The following is a 23,535-nucleotide window of genomic DNA, read 5'->3' as shown; positions in this document are numbered from 1 at the left end:
CATGTGGGGCTGTTTCCTCTTCTATAAAGAGGACATATCTTATAGAAATTGTTCAATATGTTGATTTATTCCAAGTTTAGCCTCAATATAAATTGATTTAAACCAGACCTTTCTGTCGATTCGTATAATTTTATGTTGCAAAATACACGAAAATGGAGTTGCGTAAATGCACGTTTCCTTGTGTAATTAGAATACCAAAAATGTATACTGTTCAGAGATTACCCGTCTCAAGATCATTTGTGGGGGTTCTATCAATAGTTACAACTGAAAAAAAATAACACATAGTCCATGTAATAGTGCATTGTGTATAAAAGAAAATAATCCTAATTAATACACGTAACATTTAGTATACTCATATGCACCGCACTAAAATAAAACCATTGCATATATTCGTAGTATGTTAGCTACGATAGTATGGTGTGCTGAAGTAAGGCCATGCTTTATAGCATGGCTTGTGTTATTACAGGCTAAACTGCAGCCCCCATTACCACTAGCTACGACATACTATCCGACCGTCCGACTGTATACTTCTCACGTTTTTATCAACACTGATTGATTATCACAGAGCGAATAATCTGTTATTAGTTTGTTAAAGATTATTTTTTTGTATATTTAACCTTATTTATATTTTAATTATGCCCGATAGTTGTGGGGTCCCAGGATGTTCTAGTAATTACAAAACCGATCTATAAAACATTAACAGTTATGAGGACGAGCGGGCGCTTATGTCTTGAATGAAGCGGAGCAGTCGGGTGGGTCTTATGACATCTCAGTTTCAGGACTCCAGCCCGAACCATACTCTGGCCTGGGTGAAGTTGACAATATATTATTGTACGTTAAATCGTACAACAAACTTTCATCCATCCCAGAGTATTAAAATTTGAGTGAAGATATTTATAAGAACGTCCTGACACGAACGTCTGTTGACGGCTGCTACAAATGACTTACTAGCGATAGTTCTCGTACACTCTCCAATACATTCACCAAAAGAAGATATATAGTTTTCGTGTAATGGTCTCAAAAGTGTTCTCTCTGTCCACAGAATGTCGTTGCAAGGAATGATGGCGTTATTGTTGGCTATGGCTGTCTGTGTGGAGTGCTGGGATGTCAAGGAGCACCTGGCACACACCGGCTCATGCCGTTGCTGGAACGGAACTGATCCAGAACTAATGCCAGGAAGTCTTTGCTACGGAGACATTTTCCTAGAAGTTCCCAATAACCTGACGTGGTCACTCAGGAAACTGTAAGCATTCTTCAGTATTGAATGTTGTGTGTTTTTTATTGCTTCTTTCTTTCTAATAAACTGTTCATTTGCTACATTCCAACACATTTGGAGTCCGATTAATGACAGTTTTTTCTGCAGTTTAATTCAGAGATAAATTCTACTCATATAAACAATTTACTCATAGTCTATACCTGAGTGCGTTGTGAAAGAAATGATTTCGAGTGTCTTTGTAGGTTTTAAAAGATTAATACGCACATCACCAAAACCTGTTGAATGCAACGTTTTGTTATTATGAAATAATGGATTCATTCAGAAATAATCCTTATTTCCAGCCCGATCATACAAGGTGTTTAATGTCAATAAAAGCCAATCTTTGTTGGACATTTTAAGAATGTTCTAAAGAAACACTAAATATAAAAAAAACATATACCTAAAATGCTTATTTTCAGTATTTTATAAACTACGTTACGCTATATAACTTTGGATGAAAATCTAAATTTTAATAATTAACACAAGATAGTATGAAGTAATAGACTCGTATTTTTCTTCCATATCTTGTAAATGAAGAAAATACAAATTCTGTTGATCTGTAGCTAAGTCACGTGGCTGTCTTGTGATTGAACCGTTTGTGAAAGGGATACTGTATAATGGAGTTTGATGTCCATCTTCCACGACACCGACGATCCTTGGTTGCTTCTGGGTATATTCAATATATTTACACGTCGATTTGACTTCTATATTTTCTTTTAGCAGGCGATGTGATACAAACCAAACTATATATGTTTATATAGCTTACATGTGTGGATAGTAAATAGATCACATAGATTTAAGGTTGTATTAGTAAAACCAAATCAAACAATTTAAAATCCATCAGGTAAAAGACAAATAAGTGAAAACGAAGCTCTCAATTAATTTTCTGTGGTATTCCAGGACAATCACCGATGCCGGGATATCTGTCCTTCAAGCGGACTCTCTACAGCCGTACAGGGAGCTGCGAGAGTTGTAAGTATGTACACTTCTTCAACCTAACTGTCTTGTGTAGTGTTGCTGTAGATTAGAGGAGGAGAATGAACCATACAGTCTGAAACGTCATATGCGTCGAATTTTACTTCAGACAATCTTTGATTTATATCGAAATGCAATGAAATAACATACCATTTTTACAAAATAACTTTTTAGGTAAATTTTACCTAAGGTAGGCACAAATTCAGAGGATTTTTATTTTATAGTTGGTAGAACGTTTCGTTATTCATAAAGTGAATGGATATTTAATTAAGCTACTTGTTATTTAATAGAAAGTGGAACTCAAATTTGTCTGCAGAAAACCTTAAAGGTAAAAGACCTGGAATGTCTCCCATAATGACAATATTTGAAATGCCCGAAATTATACACACAACTCCTGTTAGCAATACCCGATGTATGGCGTATTATATAATATACCTAATGTAATATTGTAATAAATAACCTGAAAGACATTAACTAAAATATTAGTTCACCGTAATTGCATAAGCTGTTAAACTCATAACGTTTTAAAAATTCTAGGAAATTTGATCCTTCTCTATGAATGGTTTGATTTAGTATTAAAGTCTAACGAGCCTATTAACACTTTCAAATAACGCTTGTGCTTTAAAATTATATGAAAAGATGGGTATATGTAAATAAATTTAAATATTTTGAAAGGGAACAATTGGAAATACTTGTAAAGCAACCGCAAGGTTTTTACTCTCTGAAGGAAACGTTATTGAAACAGAATCTAATTTGTCGCAACAAGAGGATGCGACATTACAGAGATGCCACCACGAATCCAATATCTGACCCTTCATGACAGATTAGGACATTTAGGGCATGTCTTGGATTTTAAAGACAAAAAAATTTCATTTGGTTTTAAGGATTTGAGCCAGAAGCTAGCTTATTCAACTACTTATGTTGCCCATACTAACGTTTTGAACAATATATTGATTTACACACAAAATGCTACCTAAACATTGAAGATTAGTTTTATTTGATTAACATACATTCTATGGCCAAGGTATTTTTAAACAAACCCCTTTTTGCTACCACATGAGACATGTTGGCACGAATGTTTTACATACTCTAATGCAAGTTAATACTGAAAATAGATCCTAAAATCTATCAGGAAGATTTATCTTAAATATTTAGAATAAAGGTCCAAAAGATATTTTGGTCTCAGAACTCGATTACTCCAACTACATGGAGTAATTTCATGATCCTTACTTTTAGGAAATCTCTTAGTTTTAGTAATAAATCAGTAAATTGAATCATTTGAATATCGCGCTTGTAGATTGCCAACGTAGAAAGAAATGGAAACAGAATATTACTAAACCTTGGAGGATTAAATATTTCTCACGATATACTTATTAAATGTATGTATGTATGTAAGGTGTTGTTTGAGAAATAAATTTCTTTCTTTCTTTTTTTTCTAAACATACAGGCTGGGGTGTAATCAAACGTTTACATTTTTACATTAAGTTGCTACAGTTATTTTGCGGTTATAAGTAGTTTTTGGGAATTCGAGCTGAACCTCTAACGTAAATTCCTAGAAACCAACCGGAACGTAGTTCGGTTCTCTGATATTCCAAATCTATATTTTCACATTGTGTTGTGTAATAGGAATCTTTTGGTCTCATAATTAAACGGCATATCCAATCCAAAAGTAAAATCATGAGCACTACACACTTTTGCTACATGGAGTTAAATTTGTTTTTCCAGGAGCTTCCGTAATAGTAAACGGTAAAATGATAACACGAAATTGAAACGAATGAGCTCACCTTATAATACGACTTTATTAATCCTAGAATATTACACCTTCTATTGTAAACTTACTATGTAAAACTTCTATACTACAAAAACCTATTGAAGAGAGTTTAGTATACCGGATTTCCTCTGGTAACAAAATTGCGTGTATACGTATATTAACAACACTAAGCTATTCTTCATAAACAATAACTACTACATTAAAGGTCGAATCCTGATTTTCTCTTGACTGAAATTTAGGTCGTTTGAAATTTGGGTTTGGATTGATTATAAGACATAAATCTCTCTTGAACTGAATACAACACAAACACAATAATCACGATATATTTATATAACTCGGTGAAAGTGAAAACAATAAGTGTAATAAAGTGTATACAGCACATGCCTGCAAAGTAGAACATCTATATTTATTTGAACTTTATATACTCGTACTTTAATATTTTATGTAGCAACTAAGAGACTAATTGGTTCTAATAGTGAAATAATCACAGCAAAACAGGTTCCTCATTCTCCTTTTTTTGATAATGACTTAAAGGTTACCTGAATAAAACAGAGAATGTATTGACATACAAGAAAAATTTATGTTGAGAACATGGAGAATATAAAATAAATATATGATTTTCTAAAGGTTGGTAGAATATAAATGATTGTAACGCTAAATGTAGCCTAATGTTAGAATCTGCAAACATGTTTTGTCCTTTTCCTTTCTTTTTATCTTAGCATGCTTATAAGTGCTTCTTATATATTTACAGCAGTAACCCGCGGCTTCGCACGCAATTTCTTAGGTTTTGCACCTGTATTAGACAAAGATATATCGTAACATCGTGTTTTATATCTAATAAGTTACTATTTGATAAACATGTACAGTTAACAATGACACTAAGCGTATGTATCTTTATAAACTGAAAAATACTGTTAATATCTTAAAACATTTTAGAGCTGGAATCGGTACATTAATGCAAAACCAACTTAGTTATCTAGTCTAATAATAATTACCGTTTTAAAATTCTGATATAAAGTACTGCATTAAGGAAAAATAAAAAAAAGTTAAAGTACTTAAAAATTTATCCCTAAAGTGAACAAAATCTCATGATTTGATTCGTGAACACATTCTATCTTAAGTTAGTAACTTTCAATGAGATTTATGTTTCCTCAGTTAATAAGAAATCATTTCAAATTTGTCTCAAATCCAACACTAGATAAACCAACTGTTAATAAAAAAAAAATGATTTATCACATACTTTATAAATCATGTATAACAACTTTGTGCAATACTTGTTTTATAAAGCATCGATTTCAAGTAATGCATGTCGAGGAATGTTGTATAAAATTTAAAATACCTGTCAAAATCCAATGAATATATACTATATATCTAATTTTTGTTTCAGTACTGTAATGAACGTCCAACATTTACACCTGCTGGAGCCTGGAATATTCTTAAATATGATGTACCTGCAAACTATGTAAGTATACATTAATAGTGAGTATACATGCAAATATGAATTAGTTTTTACTAAAAATGAAAATATAGTAAACGTGATATATTTTATAGTTATCATTAATATTATGTAAATCAAACTTTTATACAGCTTTAATAAGTTGAAACACCATATCACTGAACAGTTAGTTTCACTACATTTATTTACTGAATTTCGTATGTGTAGTGGATGTATCTGTCTGAAAGTGCTGTTGGCGCTAGTCTATTGCGCCACCTTGACTTATATGGTAAATAAATGCCACTAGCGAAAGGCTCTTTAAATAGCTGAAAGGAGGAGGGAGTGGTTAACAAAAGACTTTGAATTCTAAACTTACGAATTTCAATTGATCTTGAAATTGTCTGCCAAGATTTTACTTGTTTAGATTCCCAAAGTTCCCTCAAAAAGGTCTGCTCTTTATTTTAAATATTTTATAGGTTTTTCTTATGAACTATAATGACTGAGAAATCGTAAGATAATATAAATCTGCAATAATTTTTTCATCCTTTATCGAAAGCCATTGTACTTCGTAACCAAGATGAGAATATACAATGTGATGTTCCAGATATATTTACAACGCTCCAGCTCTCGTGCAGGTGTTGCCAGCAGTGTTTAACGTCTCTCTGCCTCAACTCAAGATACTGTAAGTTACACGACAGTTACAGAAGTATTCTTTTGCATACTGCAATGATTTTTTAAACTCTATTTATATTAGTATTTTTGAAGAGATAAGCGGATATTGATGAAACAAGGAATAGTAAGGCAATCGTCATCTTTCCCTAAATAATTTTACACTATGTTTGACTGTACGATAATGCTACAATCGCAGTAAAACGTATAAAGGAGATAATCCATTATACTCCAGATCTTCAAATGCAAGTATATTATTTAAAGTAAAATTTAACAGATCGGTGTATTCTTGTTTATTTTAAATGTTGCGAAAATCAAGGAATTCCTTTTAGAATATGGGCTCCAAACGTCAAAGGATCTTGTTAATACCTAAAACACTTCCCCCTGCGGAGAAAAAAGAGAACTTTTTCAATAGATGGATGATTTATTAATTTCAAGCTTACATATTATTTAGCATAACATAATTAACGTGACAGGTGGTTTAGTGCTGCAAACATCAGGTCACTATAGAAATCCATCTCTATCTAGTGACCTATGGCCTTAAAAGTCTTTTTGAAACCCAAAACAAAGTATGGTCATGCAATATTCAGTAACTGTAAAAATAACTGAAATGATTGATGTGAATTCAGTTCGATGGAAATTGTATGCGGAGCAATGAAAACTCTCAATATATTTCCAACAGTTTAAATCAATTCGATTAAAAATTAATCAAACAGCAATTTAATTTTAGCATGATTTGTATTTGCATAAACGTTACTGATATAATTCATATTTACTGTACGCCGCGCCACACCATCGCTCGCGAGGTTTCTAATAATATTGGATTACGCGCACCAGCATGTGATCCAATAAGCTCGCCTCATAATGTTCTTCCCTCGTTGCTGCATGTTTAAATTCCATCTATATGGAGTACATCCAGTGCAATCGGTCCAACTTTATAAAACTCGCAAATATATTAAATCAGTTTCAAAGTAGGTGCAGAATACTTATAATTGATTTAGATCGTTTACGTCAATACGTAAAGATCAATTGATTTGTGCAGTGTGCTTATTTAATTAATTTTCGATAAAAGTTTAATTGACTACCTTACCTTCAATAACAACAGAAACGTGTTATTTGAGGCTGTAACAGGAAATAATATAGCCCGAGGAACCTTATAACGAATAAAACTACGTTATTGATAGGGAAAATATTTTTTATCAACAAAGCAATAGTTAGTGATATTTGAAGTTGAAAATATCTATAACGTAAATAAGAAACTGAAAACAATTAAAGTGTGAAAAACACATAAACATGAACTATTTAACGAATGAGCTGAAACAAACCCTAGTAAGTGGGCTACGTAACCCTGCGGTGATGGTGACGGAAGAAAAGGATTCATTGAAATAATACCTATCAGTAACAGATAAAAACTGTTCACGGATCACAAATGCCCCAGAGATCACGAAGCGAATTTATTGACTGGCTCTGTTATTGATTTAAATTTTCGTCCCCGTCTTATCGATAACGTCGTTTTATTTGTTATTCCATCTTTCCGTTCTATAGTATTACTCATAAAGTTGTATCCTAGGCTCATTTGAGTCCATATTATTTGCAGTATTATTTAATATGCAGTAGTTGAATAACAAATATTGAAACTGAGGCAATCAAACGTATTTGCGATCGGGTGAAGCACGTCCAGAGTGTCTGACTCAAATATCACGTTTTTTTAAACCAAGTTACCAGACGTAGAGTTCACATTTGGGACAGACTGGAGTAAAGGGATATAAATAGAAACGTGAAACATTTTAACACTCGACGATCTGGCAAGAGTGCCAACTCTGTGACTATTAAATTTTACGTCAGATGATTTCTTTTGATTGATAGTATAAACACTACAGTCGTATTTATAAACGTTCATAACATTTATTTTGGTTATAATTAACTTTTATTATCCAAGACAGTACAAACTGCCACGCCACAAGAAGTTCTGTGTCATCTTGTAGTAGCCTTACACAAGAATCAATGTTTCACGTATTTATCATTAATGTGTTATTTTTAAAGTTTGCCACTGGCAAGAGATTGTTTCAAAGTATTTTGTAAATTTGCCATCGTTACATGTTACATAATGTGTAACATTACTTTCACGTCGTTTTGATTAACTTTTAAATATCACAAATTGAGCACAAATATTTGGCTTCACTAGTTTACCACTTAACAGTGGCATTATGCAGATAACTACGAGGTTTAATATATCTAAATTGTATTGTTAACAAAAAGTAATAACACTGACTAAGATGTTATATGTTGCATAAAATAGCCAAAGATCCAAATATAAATATACCTTTGACGTTCAGTAGCGACATAATCCTAAATTATCTGAAAAGGAAATACTGCTCAAAGAGATTTTATAAGCTGCTCACAGAAATCTATGAGTGATTTATACAAACGGCTCTATGTCCATCAGAACAAGAATAACTGTGACAGTATTTGAGTATCCCGGAGTGATATTAAAGAGGATTTAAAAGTATTGGTGTCAGTAGCTCTTTTTAATTCTGTTTGACAAGATACTCGAATCTAATTTATGTCAGTCATCCACGTTAAGAATGGCCTTAATTACAAAAAATACTTCAGTGAACATCAAAAGAAAGTAGCTCACTATAAAGGTAATAGTGAGCTAAAGGTAGTGCTACTCGTATAATAAACAACCATATGTTTCCAGTCACTTTTTTAGATGCAGAACGGACAGCGACACAGGTTTAACTTGCAAAGTAGACAGAATATGTATGTTCCGATGCAGCATGGTGTTACGGCTGGTCTATATAAAGTACATAATATTTAGATTGCGATTGTAAAAGGATTTACAATTAAATTAAAACTGTTTGTAATTAAAAATTTATTTCATAATTTAACAGTTTTTAACAAATATGAAGCTAGAATAAGAAGTTAATGAATTAGTTAATAAGAATTATAATTTAAAGTTAAATTTTCATGTTGAAAGTAAGTCGATATGCCATATATGAATCTAATATTAGTCCTTACAAAGTCTTGCTTTCTTTGATAATCTGCAACTGCAAATATTAACAAGTGATTTAAAAGTGGACAACAGATTGGCTGCATAATTCTGTAATTTATTTTATAATTTAATGGTGTAACGTTATCGTTACACCATAGTATTACTGCATAGTTTTATTTAAATAACTACTTTTGTGAGTCAGGATTGAGTATTAATTTTTTTATTGTTCATGAGTTCAAGAGCTATTCAGAATATTAATCTTTTAAAAGTGAACAAATTAACTGATCCAGCTAAAAATGTATTTTTGAGCAAAATATTTAAATATTGTAATGCTTCCCTTTATATTTTACAACTACATTTATTTCATTCGTAACAATTATAATGGATCTAGTCTCAAAATTTGTAAAAAACAAGTGACGACATTATATGGAGTATTTTCAGGCAGCGAGCTTTCCTTACATACAAACATGTAACATAGAGCAATACGAGTTCACGTAAAAAGTATCAGCAATAATAATTATACAAAATGGATGACTGGATGGATGGTGATAAAGATAGTATAAGACATGGAGTCTAAAGCGCGCCATAGATTGCTAGCGAGTACAACATACAGAAGACATATGCTAATTATAGCATAACATAGTTATAATACTCGTATATGTTATCCTGGACATGTTAAAAATGTTCAATTATGTTTCAGACGAATCATTAATACAGGACTAAAATTTGTTCCAAACTTCAGCCAATTAACTACAGCTGCCGCCCTAATAATGGTGTAAGTATAAATCATTCTCTATGTAATTAGTAATAATTATGAAATAGATTATAACCAAATATTGTTCTAAAATGTTTTTGTTGCCAAGGGAATGGAGTTTCAGAGCTAAAGAGACAGACGGTCTTATAGCGTGAACTCGGATTAGTAGCGAAACGTATTTTAAGTGTTTTAGCGTAACAATTTATTACAGTTAAAATAAAATTTTATAATTATGATTAATTTACAGTCGAAAAGTAATTTAGTGGAATAGCGTCGAAAAGTGCATGATCAAATTAGTGCAGAAAGTATACTCTGGGGACCACAGAAATTATCTTGAGGATTGCGTAGATAATTTTGCAGGCGTTAGTATGGACATCATCTATTGTTACGAACACATTATCTCTAAAGATGACACTTAACGGTTCGAACTACGGTTTAGAACAAACTAGTCCTTTCTTTGTTTCTATCTCGTCATAAAAGCTCATACTTTTAGAGTGATTATTATCCGGTGGATTTTTACAATCCAGTGGTATCATTAAATCATCACCAGTGTGGTTCCTGTTTGTGTGTTTTTTATTGTTATTACAGTTATTGATTTTGAATAGCTTAGTCATTCTTTCTTTTAATACTTAAATAATTGTGGGAATCACGTTTTAGGACCATTTTTAATTAATGGTAATCAATGGTGAACTGTATTTGCAAATGTTACAAGAATCAATTTTCCCCATATAACTACACTTAATAGGGAAAATGATTATGAATATGATGCAGACATCGTTTATTACCAGTAGGATAGTGCCCAGCACATTTTCACCGTGCTGTAGGGGACATTTCCTGGGAACCGAACTACCTGCTTCAGTGTATTGGTAGGGATGGTCTAATAAAATAGCCTGCGCGTTCTCACCCATGGAATGATTTCTATGGGGTCACATTAAATTCATAATTTACAAAACGCCAGTTTTAAGAAACAGGATTGTTGAGGCTTGCAAACAAATACCACTTCAGACTTATCAAAACGTGAGAGGAGCTCTCCCTACGCTTGTCTCACTGCTAAATAGTAGGAGGACATCAGTTGGAACGTTTATTTGACTTGGCAACGTGGTAAGTTATTAAAAATATTGTTCTGGTAACTCTGGCAATTAATTTGGATGGGAAAGATATAGCGATCTGTAGGTTTTTACAATTTTTTAAGTTTTTTATGCTCTTCAAAAATGAGGGTTCACTTGCGAGGGGTTTACATTAAAAATTTTTGATTTGCGCCAAAATTTTGGGGAGCCACAAAAAAATTTTCCAAACCACAAAATGAAATTTCCTTTCCAAATTGAACCACAACCTAGAGGATATCTCCTTCCATAAACTTTAAAACAAAATAGAGGGGGGACTTTTTAACCCTGTATATTATTTTATAAATTGGTAAAATATCTGCTTTCTTTTTATTAAGTAAAACATGGTTCGTTGCATTAAAAACTTGACTCAAAACCTACACCTCCTGCTTTTTGATTTTGAAAACGGTTTCATTAAAACATTTAAAAACTAAAAGAAATTTCATGTAAATTGTATGTAAGAAAACGTTCCATTATAGGTACTAATAAGAAAGCTGTGGCAGTTTAAAAATTTTGACTAAAAACAGTGTTTTAAGTTTTGAGCACAGCGAGTGAACGACGCAACCTATAATTAACTTAACCACATTAGTTTGTTGGTCTTGTTATTACGCATAACTTTGTTTATTTAATCTTTGCTGTATCACTTATAGTTTCCAAGATCCCTTTAGTGTACATAAAATCTGGAAAAAAACGGTATATTCTAACATGCTGTTAAGAAATATGAAAGAAATATATTGTAATCTTGAGGTCGACGTGCTAAACAGTATGGCCAAAAGTAAAGTTTATATTATTATGACGAGTATACTGAGCAGGGGCATAGTTTTCACATGTAAAACAATTAGATTAAAAATTAATCAAACAGTAGTGAAATGTTATAATACGATTTATATTTACGTATGCATTATTGATTTAATTCATATTTACTGTATATTACGCCATCGCTCGCAAAGCTTCTAGTAATATTGGATTATCCAGCACCAGCATGTGATCCAATAAGCTTACCTTATAATGTTCTTCCCTAGGTGCTACATGTTTAATTTCCTTTTATATTGATTACAATTTATTCCATGTAGTATATTCGGTCTTTTTTTAGAGAACTGACAAATATCTTACATGTCTATATCTAAAAGGCTTCGAGTCAAGTGCTAAATTGTACTAGGTATTTCATAAACCGCAAACGCAAATATAATAAAATAAAAATTCAAAAAAAAACATTTTTTACAGTTTTATATATTTTATCAGTGGTACATAAGGGTGTGGAAATATGTTAGGTGGTACGGCACCAAGAAAGTTTGGGAACCGCTGTATACAACAAAATTTAGAATTTCATATGTATACATATGTTCAAAGACACCTAAGCAGATTGAAATACGAGCATATAATTTGTACAAAGGCACCTACCATGTTTCAGCGACCAACCACGATAGTATAACATTAAAGAAAATCTATACCAATATTTAATGAACGTATACATCCATGAAAGGATGGTATCACTCATGTTAATTGTTGTTTGTTTCCGGGAACCTACTTTATTCGTTTAAATTTACTCTATTACTATTTGAGTTTCAGATGCACATTTGGTGCAAAGAATTGGGTCTAAGATAAATCTAAGTATTCAAAACAATTGAGCACATAGTTGTTTTGAAAAATATTCCTAGTTTCTTGAATTCCGAAATCCAAAGGCTCGCAATTCCACGCAAATTGATTAAAACCCATGGAGCTTTAAGATGTCTGGCTCCATATTAGATTATAATCATAGGCTAGTATATACAAAATTGGTTAGTTTACTATGGCTAATTTTTACAGTAACTAGTTTTTGAATTCCTAAACACACAATAGTATCTTGAAACTAATGTTCAATTATCTTGCCCAACATCCCCAACCTGTGAATTCTCTTACCTCTAAACTCAAAAATATATTATAGCCTACATATGCAATAAATATGGAAATAAATGCAATTTATATGATTAGTTTTGTATTATACCTTAATACTGTACTTAATCAGTTGTATAATATGTTATTATAGTTAATCTTTCATAAAACTGTCTTTGTGAAGTTAATACATTATGCATAATACGAGAGCAAAGGTTTTAGCTTAATTAATCTTATTTAGTTATTTATAAATATATCAATTAAGTTATTTTAAATCTTGAAAACAGAAAATAAACCAAGTAGTTAAGGGAACTCTTTTTCCATAAGAATTGGCCATATAAGAGTGATGATGACTTTGCAGCGCAATTTAAAGGAGTAAAATCTTACCAATACCAATTTAAAGAAGTAAAATCTTAAAAAGATTCATCTACAAGCTAATACATTTTAACAGATATTATATTTTTATACAAGCAATAAAATTGGCGTATTCTTAGTTTTTCTCAATTCGGGCAATCAATACGGATTTCAAGAAACGTGAAGTTAGGTTAAGGTGTATCGAACATTGTCAACAAACGTTATTAAGTTCATAGATTAAACTATGACAAGGAATTTATTGTATTGTATAAGAATACGTTTACAAATATCACATTTAATGTCAATCGAAGCATGTATACAATCTATGCAGTATCTATGCAATTTTCAATGCGATTAGTCCTTTTTTCAAACACCATATTGTAGTAATACTATGTTTTCACAAGTCAACTCAAATTGTCTAAGTGTATTTCTAGTCTGTACGTTTATTTGTGTGTTTCAGAGATAGTGAGAGAGTCGACAGTTGGAGTGTAAATATACGATGTTTTAACAACTAAAGGATTGTTTGTTTACAGAGATCTGGAAAACAATCAGATACAAAAGCTCACCACTGACTGTGTCCAAATTCGTGCCGAGTCTTTGTAAGATTTATTTAGATTTATATTCAATTTAGATTTAACTGTTTTCATGTTAACAGACCTTAATTCGTATTTCGGGTAGCACAAAAGTTTAGTTACTGTTTGATAAATTAAAAAAAGTAGTCGTTACACATTTGACAGAAATTTAGGAAAATGTACTCAAATATTCCATTATTATGTAGCCATGAATCCAAACTGTCCTAAACTTTGTGTTATGCTGCTAACATTCCAAATAGTTTTAAAGATTAGTATACAAAAACCTCTTCCGCAACTGAAAATGATTTGTGTTTCATTATTCATCTAATGTATTTTGCTCTTAGATATATTGAGCAATTTGGATTAAAAGTATAGAGAGAGGATTTTTGTGTACTGTTTTACGGTAATATTAGTCATATGTAGGTCTTGACTGTATGAGGAATTATAGTGTTTATATGAAACAATGAGGCAGACTGTTAAACTGTAGTTATTTAGAAAATATCCCTGTGGACTTTTACTAAGCCCTTGTATTTCGTAACTTATACTCAGACCAATAATGTTTATTGATTTTCACAATGGTTTAGAACAATGGAGGGATTACTGGAAGTAGACATAGATTGGATTCTCTCTAGTTTAATATCTTAATTATTTATTCTATTTGCTGGATACGACTTAAGAGAATTTAACTAAGCTATGGTGAGAGTTTAATCAAGTCCCTTATTACAACAAGGATTCAATATTGGGACGTTTTTCACAAACATTTAAACATTTTGTTTGTGATTTTGTAATTGTTGTGGTTTTCTTGTGTATTGTTTCATTTAAATACAAAGGTGTTGAACTCACCTTAAAGATGAACATAAAGTAAATGCATGAAATATTATGGTCGAATGGTAAGACTACATAGTATGTTTCTATATTCAGCTAGTAAATTTACGTAAGTAGCAGTATTTTAGTAAGGTAATGGCAATGTAGTAAGGAGTTACTTTGAACCCCTTTTAACTTATTGATACAACATTCTAACCATGACTGTTTGGTAATGCATGTTTGATGCTGACAGATTCAGCCGTTATGATTTTGTTTCACAGATACAAGAAACTGCATACTGTTAGCTTATGAAAAACATTTAAATTCCAGAGTAATTAATTTTATTATTTTTGTACTATGAAAGAGGTAGAAAGAGATAGGTTTGTCCAACTGTATTAAACGCATATTAAACGTGCACACTGACATTTATATATCCCACAAAGACTAGCATGCTACAAAACCTTAATGCCAATAGTATATATTAAATAAATCTCAAATAAACAAACTATATAGAGCAGTTTTATTCAGCAGTGTTATTAGTTTGACCATATTTTATAAATTAATATGGATTAGAAGAAAAGAAATTTGTTACTATTTTGACTCATGATAAGTGAATTATACATTTGTTGCGAATTATTATTTGTTATAAAGGAGTTTTCCTTATATTAAATGTTTGTTAAAAATGTTATTTTGTTAAACATAACATGGGTTTTACTTTTGATTCATTTATAGGGTACTGAACTACAACGCGATAACGGAAGTGGAAAAAGGTGCCTTTAACCAATCTCAGATTGCCACAGTGTAAGTACTCATTTGAGATGTATTGAACATGAAAAGTAGGCAATGTGCTATAACTAATTCACAAAATAAAAAATACTGTATGTAACATATATAGAACTTTGAAAAAAACGTATTTAGTTATCTTGCATTAGCATGAAACGCATTTCAAAGCCAATGTATATGAAAAATTGCCATAACAGATTTCAGTTGGGTACAAAGAAAAGTTAATTACTCAAATTGTACAGATGTTCCACATATAACTTTTTTTATTGAGTTGACATTCGTTGATTCAGCTGGGTACAAAAACACATCACTTTGTTTGGCCAACGTCACTTTTGGAAGTAAACACATCAGCCGACAGCTTGGACTAACTTCCACTGTTCTGTGTGGTAATAAATCCGTATTCCTGTAAAATAATTTTAGACGAACTGCGGATGAGGAAACTCTAAATTTATGTTTTGATTCAGTTTAGTTTCAGCACTGCACGTCTATAAAAAAGAAAAAAAAAACTTCGTTTAGTATCTATTTGGTCTTTTGTACTCAATAAATAGTAAAGTTTTTGACTACAGTATTAAGACTACAAATATACACGTAATAGACCTATTTGAATATATATATATATACATATATATATATATATATATATATATATATATATATATAATAGATATAAATAACTCTGTATATATATATATATATATATATATATTGTTTTTCTGACTTGATAAGAAAATAAATACTTTACACTAATGTCGTATATACATGCATAAATAGCCCAACAGGAAAAATGTTATCATACTATACACTTTTAAATTTGTGTAAAGACTATTTTTTTACAATTATAATTTTATAAATAGGTTGGTAACTAATTTATAGAATGATTATTGACCATGAGAATTTAAATAAAAATGTTTAGTACATTAAAAACAAGAGCGGTTTTTGATACTTAATTTGGTCCATTAAGTGCTTTTTTCGATACCTTATAACACTAATCTGAAAAAAAATCACATGGAGCACAACTCCAGTTTTTCAGTGTACTAAATGTTACTGTTTTTAAGTTTAATAGTAGTATTGTGTTGATTTATATTGTAATAAAAATAAAATTAAACGTGTAAGTTTTAATTTTGTTTTGCGTATGATAAACGTTGTTAGTATTTCCGACCTTATATTCGTCTCGTTCTTATATCAAGATTGAGCATCTAAAACAACCCTCTTTGATCCTAGTGATGAAAACCAGTACTTTAAAGTTAGTCAATATAAAAAGAACAAAATAAGTATAATAAGTAGATGTGCTCATACAATATGTACTCACATATTTTATAAAATGTATGGAAAAACGTAATAGACATTTATTAAAAACTGTATGATTAAAGAAAATAATGTTTTAATCATTTTTTTGTATTTGGAATTTTTGTGACCAACTTCAATCCACCATATTCAATTTAGGTTAATATTTTAAATATAATATCACGTGATTTACTTTCAAAACATTTTTGTGACTTCGATATAGACTGTTATTTGATATTTATATTCGGTTAAAATTTATAAAAACAAATACAATTATTCGATATGCGATTTTTTTTATCGAAAAATTGCTTTTAAAATATGAAACAAACGTCAATCAGCCAATATAAATCTGAATTCGTCACAACTTTTCACCACTTCGAATCACACAATAAAAATACTAGGGTTCATTTATGTATTATTGAAATTCTTACGAAAAGTTTCATGTAGCAATAAGAATGTGGAGTTACTATCGAATAATCTCTGGAACATAAAGGCTACGAATTTAAACACGTATTTTTAAAATTTAAGTTGATTTAAATAGTAAATACTTAGTGAGAGTAGTTTTGCTTTACTAAACATTATTTTTGCCTTCCTCTATAAACTAATAATTCTATAATGAGCAAGTCGAGATTTGCGTACTTAAAAAGCGTTTAGGATGAGGCCATAAGAACGCAGAAAATATAGTTCCTGTGGTCGGGACAGCAGGAAATTACTCGTCGCAGGCAAACGGCAACGACGATAGAGTTAAGTGACTGTAGCGAAATGATGTAATAACCTAATTAGATTAGCTGCAGGCCCAAGTTCATATGCTGTATCTTGAGCTTAATCTTAATGTAGGCCCTTTAAGTTGAACTTGAATTTTAGACTTGATTCGTTTGAATGGTTGAGACATTAGGCTAGGTTAAGTTGAAACAAATCCTACCCATTTCTTCTGACATATTTAATGAGAACTACTGTATTTCATAGCGGGTCATATATTTTTATACACAATACAAATGATTTGGCTGATAGGATCAAGAAAATTTTTGATAAGAAATCGATAGCTGAATTATGTGTAAACACAAATGTAGTATGATATAATTTTATAATAATTTTATCATTTATAATTTTATATCACGTATTACATACATGTCTTTGTTTCTCCTGCTTGGATAGACAAGAGATGAACTATGGCTGCAAATTCCAAGACACATTCAGTGCATAATACTGAATAAACAATTGATTGGCATTAGCCAAAGTAGCAAATGTCACTGAAAAAATGATATCGTAACGTAATTTAGGAGTATTATTGTGAAAGATCAACATTTAAAACTTGCCAAATATTTTGTGATACTTATCTAGACATCCGGTGATGCATTATTTGTTTTTTGAGCTAATCAAATCACTGACTCTCAATGCGATTGGTTGGAATACCCCCAAAGAGTTCAGCTGTTAAATGTGTCGAGTCCTTCAAAATTTCATCTAATACGTACAACGTATACTTACAACACGTACAAGACAATATACTTAAATGTTTTCATTGTGTTTGATAATGAAATTCTTAGCCCTGCTTCTACTAAACATTACCCTAAAACGAATAACATATACAATAACCTCCATATATTTTTCTTAAACTATAAAAGATATATTAATAATTGATTAATTATATATGTAATTATAGTGACGATACGTTTTGCTGGCAATCTCAAAAACGCATTAGTGGTCGAAGTTTGTAATTGTGTTTTAAATGGAATTTGTTTACACAGTTTCTTGCCAATCCACAAACTTTGAGCTTTTTCTCAAAGAAGAACATTGGTAGTAAAACGTCAACACTTTGTAGTCTAAGAGCAAGATCCAACTCTTGAAAAAATAAAAACTGTTTCGTGAGTTTGGCTACATTTTATTTTACGATTATTATCACTGTATGGGGGTGGAATTTCTCTGTTTCGTTTGAGTGCTTACTACACAGTTATATTTTATCACCAGTTGATGCTCCATGTTTAAGTCATGGGTGTAGTTTCTAAACTTTACTATAGTATTGTTTACATACTAACTGATGTTCCCGGACTCTAACATAGCACACAAATATGGAGCTCCCTTTATTTTGTTTAAGCGTGCAAAAGTTAAAGTCTCTAGTTTTATCATAATGTAATATTAGCTGACTGTGACACCTCGGAAATGTCAGCCATCACTGACGGAAATGGAAGTTGCTGAAGCGGAGCGACGGAGGAGCCGAATGTTTGTAGACGTCAGTCAACTGAAGTTTTGTTGGAGATGTTGACTGCTAACAACAGATTTACTGAAATTCTGTCACAGTTAGATTCCGCTTATATCATCCATTATCATGTAAACTTTTCCAGTATAGTACTACTTTCTCATCTTGTAATACAGGGGTGAACCACGAACGCTGGACTTTAAGACCAATTTATAAATGCTCCCACTTTGTGTCAGTATTGCCTGTGCAGCCTGTGTTCCGTATGCTATTCTCGGACAAGTATGAAGCTCATGGAGACGGGCAAAATGAAACTAAAGTTAAAAGGAAACTTTTAAAAATTGGCAAAGAAGCTTTGCAAATTTAAAATGTGGGAAAGATCACTGAAATTCACAGTAAATTATATCAACAAGGAGGCCCGTTGTGGTTCCGGTTGTAGGGCTAGCAGTAACCTACGTTGTGTCGACCTGTTCCCAAACATCGCTTAAATCTGTGCCATTGGAATGAATCACCGTTTTTGCACCTTAACTCTTCACTCCTCCACGCTATCTCATGTAGATATTATCAAGCATTATTGCATTCATAATTTTAAACAAGCGTTTTCAATTTTGAATCCATATTTCAAGCATTGTTATCGAAAATTTATAAAGAGTGTTGGGTTCACGTGACTAGTCTGAAAACATCAAAGGAACCTCTTCTGTAGCACTCACGTGGAACCCTAATTATAATTTATATGTGTTAGAACTCTAGTTGTAATTAGATTGTAATTAAAATATCTACAAACTATATATTGGCGGACTTCCGAGTTTAGCAGTGAAATTCTTAAAACTTATCGAACACTAAGACGTAAATGTGTACAGAGTTCCATGTAAATCCAATTCGTGAGGAGTTAATCAGTAGTGTTTGGAATTTTATGTTTGTGCATTTCTTTCCTATAAACTATTAATATAATTACAAGGCGATAATTAATGCAAAGCGAAAGTGAAGAATATAATAGACGACTGATTAGGAATAAAATATAAATATCAGTTAACATTGAATGTTTCTTAGTAGATAGGGCACACCTGTATTTAATGAAATGTGGTCTGGATAACAGGGATTAGTTATATTGATAGTCAGCTGAAATGCAATTTCGTCTAAAGTTTAACCTCTTCACCACCAAAATATAACATGTACATTATTTAGATTTCATAATAAAAATTTTAAAAAGTTTGTTGATGCTAGCTTCAGGAACAAGCCCAAATACATCTTAGATTCGTACAACTTAAAATCAGACTTCTAGATATAGATAGGGCCGTCCAATAGTCTCAGTAACTTGCTAGTACAAAATGAATAAACGTATAGAGATGTATACAAATTATTGACAACTGGGATCACATTATATCCTTAGAACGTTATTATTGGTACACAATAAATTGACAGCTTGCAATCAATTGTGGATTAGTTGTTAAACGTCCAAATGTATCATCCATAATTATTAAAAAATATTTATACAATCGGTGAAACTGCTTAGTTTTTTCTTGATTATAAATAGTTTTAAGTTTATTGATGTTATTTGGTTTTTATTCTCCAGGAGCTTGAAAGGGAACCAGCATCTCTCCAAGCTACACGAGAGTGCTTTTGAGGGTCTGAAAAGCCTTCGATCCCTGTAAGTATTAAATATGCAAATCAGCGTTACTAAGTTTCTACATTAGAGTCCCCTTATAAAACATAGATTACTATTTTATTTAAAACAGAGCTTTGGGAAATAAAATACTATGATTTTATCAACAAAAAATGGGACAAAATATTTCGCGTTCAATGTCATGGTAGGAAATAAAATAAAGAATGATTACAAAACCGTCCACTAATTGTTTTTTTATTTTCAGCATACATTTGTGTTTGTATAATTTTTAATTTCTAAATAATCTTAAATAAGTTTGAGTTTTTAATATGTAATAATAAATATTAATCATTAAATATTTATTCTATAATGTATATTATATACTAATATATATTCTAAATATTAGTACTGGAGTTGTTGTTACTACCGCTAAACTTGATTGTGTTCGTTTTTTAGCGATTTATCAGAGACGTCTATCAGTGTTCTGCCTATAATTGGACTGCAAGAGCTGGATGTGTTGCGAGTTGAAGATACAAGAACGCTCAAAGTCTTCCCGTCCGTCTACAACTTTGAAGTACCCGTATTTTCAGTGTAGTATTTATAAATACGTATAATACGATGTTAGAGCAGCGCGCACAATAATAATCCGATGTTGACTGATGCGTTTAAATCCCTCTATATACAACAGGCGCGACACTGTTGCCAGGTTAATGTGTATTAACAATTACTTATCCCTCTCAGCATGAACTGCAATAAAAAACATAAACAAATATACTTACTTGGTTTTTTATTGATCTGATTTTTTTCAAACAACATCTTAATTAAACAAACAAAATATACCATAGCCACGTTGTAGCGTTAACAGGTCAGCAGCGATATGGCAACTCAAATGTTATCGGACTATTTTGGTGATTGCTGTTATAGTTGTAACTGAATTATGAAATAGTGTTAGGTAGAAGACATATTTTTCAAGGAATTAAAAAAACTTGATGAACACGTACTCTCCACTCTTCTAGGAGTTTTCATAAAGTCCATTTATAGTGACCACAAATTCTAAGCAAATGATAACGTAATGCAATGAAGAATATAAAGAAAGATTTCTCACAACGTTACCAATAATTTCAGAATCATAAGTAATCCTATCTTTCGGGAATGAGAAACCTATAACACAGATTTGGATGCAATGAGCCGGAATGCCAATTTATGGAAAAGGATACGAAGATATTCAGGCTTTGGTACTTTAGGGTTATGCACTGAAAGTACGAGTAAATGCCTCGTATATTACCGATCAAAAATGTGCGGGCTGCGGTGGTTGGTAAAAGATAAATAAACCCTCGAGGTGGTACCTAAATTAAAGCTCAAATTACGTAATACAGAGCTTAAACATTGAAATTGATAAAATAATTGTAGCTAATTAACATGTGTACACAGAACAATTTATTTTCCTCCAATAGGAACGTGGCTGTGTAATACCAAAGTATCTGAATTACTCCAGCAACTGTCACCGAAAAATTCAGGCGTGTTGTGGAACAAAGATACAAGGACGATTGTTAACGCGTATGTCAACGAGACAAAGACTTCAAAAATATTCACTAAAGTGGTTATTCACATAGGGGGTAAAAGGGATTCCTAAAATCAAATATTGCTAACCTTAGGGAGTCTTGGGCACGAGGTTATTGTAAGAGTTTTTGAACCCATCTTAACCCCTTGAACCCATGATACTATGACGAGAACAAATAATTGAGATGAAGTACCTACGTATCCTCGACTTGGCAGGAGGTTTGTCGTGTTTCTTTACCAGGTCTTGGCCTTCATAAAAATGCAGATGTGTGTTAAATGTTTATAAAAGTTGTACATATTGTAAAAGTGGATTTATAACTTGAGCATAGCCACGATTTATACGCAATAAAAATATTAGAGGCTATGTAACGGTTATTAAGAGTTTTGTTAGATTCATACACTTTATAGTTTGTCAGTAGGAAAGGATCTCTCAAAATTATCTCTATCGTCGGATTATTTTGGTGACGGCTGCTCTAGGTAGTGTAACTGTATGATGAAATAGTGTCGTGTAGAAGACATTTTTCTTATAGAGGAAATATGTCGATACTGATAGAAATAACGTAATAATGATGTGTCTTAATAACTTTTGGTTGATTTTATTTATGAAACAAAACTACATGAACAACTTCAGATAATTGGGGGGTAGTAAAGTTGATAACATATAATACGGGGTGTCTATAAAAGAACTCCGGGGTTTTAAGACAAAATATTTTAATAAAGTAAAAAACGTACATACATGTTATACATGATTAGAAAGCTTACATTTTCAAGATTTTTTAGCAACTTAGTAAAGTTTAATGTGAGCTCCGTTAGTGGCACGGCACACGTCGAAACGGTATTCTACCTCTTCCCATGTCCTGGCGAGCATGTCTGGGGGAACGGACGCCACGCAATTCACTATTCGTTCCCTGAGATGGCGAACATTTCGAATTTTCTCCGCATAAACAAGATTCTTGATATGCCCCCAGAAGAAAAAGTCCAACGGAGTCATATCAGGGCTCCTTGGTGGCCATGGAATAGGTCCTTCCCTTCCAATCCACCTGTTACCGAAACGAGCGTCCAGTGACTCACGCACACGCAAACTGAAGTGTGGCGGCGCCCCATCTTGTTGGAAGTAAACTAAACCTTCCTCCGCCTCAATGATAAACTGAGGATAAACATACTCCTCTAACATGTCACAATAGACATCACCATTGATATTCCTTTCGGCAAAAATGAAGGGACCTATGACTCTGTCATGCATAAGAGCACACCAAACATTCACTTTGGGCGTGTCACGTTCGTACTCAATAAACTCATGGGGCGGCTGTGAACCCCAAATTCTGCAATTATGCCTGTTTACAGTTCCGTTCACATAAAAAGTAGCTTCATCACTAAAAACCACACTTAAAAAAAAATCATTATCTTCATCAATTTTAGCCAGCATGGAAACAGAAAAGTCGAATCTCTTAACCTTGTCTGCCGGTTTGATATGGTGTAAAAGTTGAATCTTATAGGCAGTTAAACGAAGTCTTTTATGAATTACCTTATGGACTGTTGATCTTGGTAACCCCAA

At 31.9% G+C, this 23,535-nt stretch overlaps 1 protein-coding gene across 1 annotated transcript in view; it reads left to right on the top strand.

Moving 5' to 3' along the window:
- The window catches only part of LOC124374413 (lutropin-choriogonadotropic hormone receptor-like), a 123,890-nt gene that overhangs the window by 76,434 nt on the left and 23,921 nt on the right, over positions 1–23,535 (top strand). Inside the window, exons 3-11 of the mRNA XM_046832631.1 lie at positions 1,043–1,243; positions 2,156–2,227; positions 5,389–5,463; positions 6,041–6,118; positions 9,801–9,875; positions 13,717–13,782; positions 15,292–15,360; positions 20,391–20,465; positions 20,877–20,994. Of these exons, the coding sequence (XP_046688587.1) occupies positions 1,043–1,243; positions 2,156–2,227; positions 5,389–5,463; positions 6,041–6,118; positions 9,801–9,875; positions 13,717–13,782; positions 15,292–15,360; positions 20,391–20,465; positions 20,877–20,994 (829 nt within the window). The remainder of the gene's footprint in view (positions 1–1,042; positions 1,244–2,155; positions 2,228–5,388; positions 5,464–6,040; positions 6,119–9,800; positions 9,876–13,716; positions 13,783–15,291; positions 15,361–20,390; positions 20,466–20,876; positions 20,995–23,535) is intronic.

Source organism: Homalodisca vitripennis, chromosome 1, assembly GCF_021130785.1.
Source record: "Homalodisca vitripennis isolate AUS2020 chromosome 1, UT_GWSS_2.1, whole genome shotgun sequence".
In the NCBI taxonomy this organism is placed as follows: domain Eukaryota; kingdom Metazoa; phylum Arthropoda; class Insecta; order Hemiptera; family Cicadellidae; genus Homalodisca; species Homalodisca vitripennis.
The sequence above is the reverse complement of the archived record's forward strand: the minus strand, read 5'-3'. Positions and strand labels throughout refer to the sequence as shown.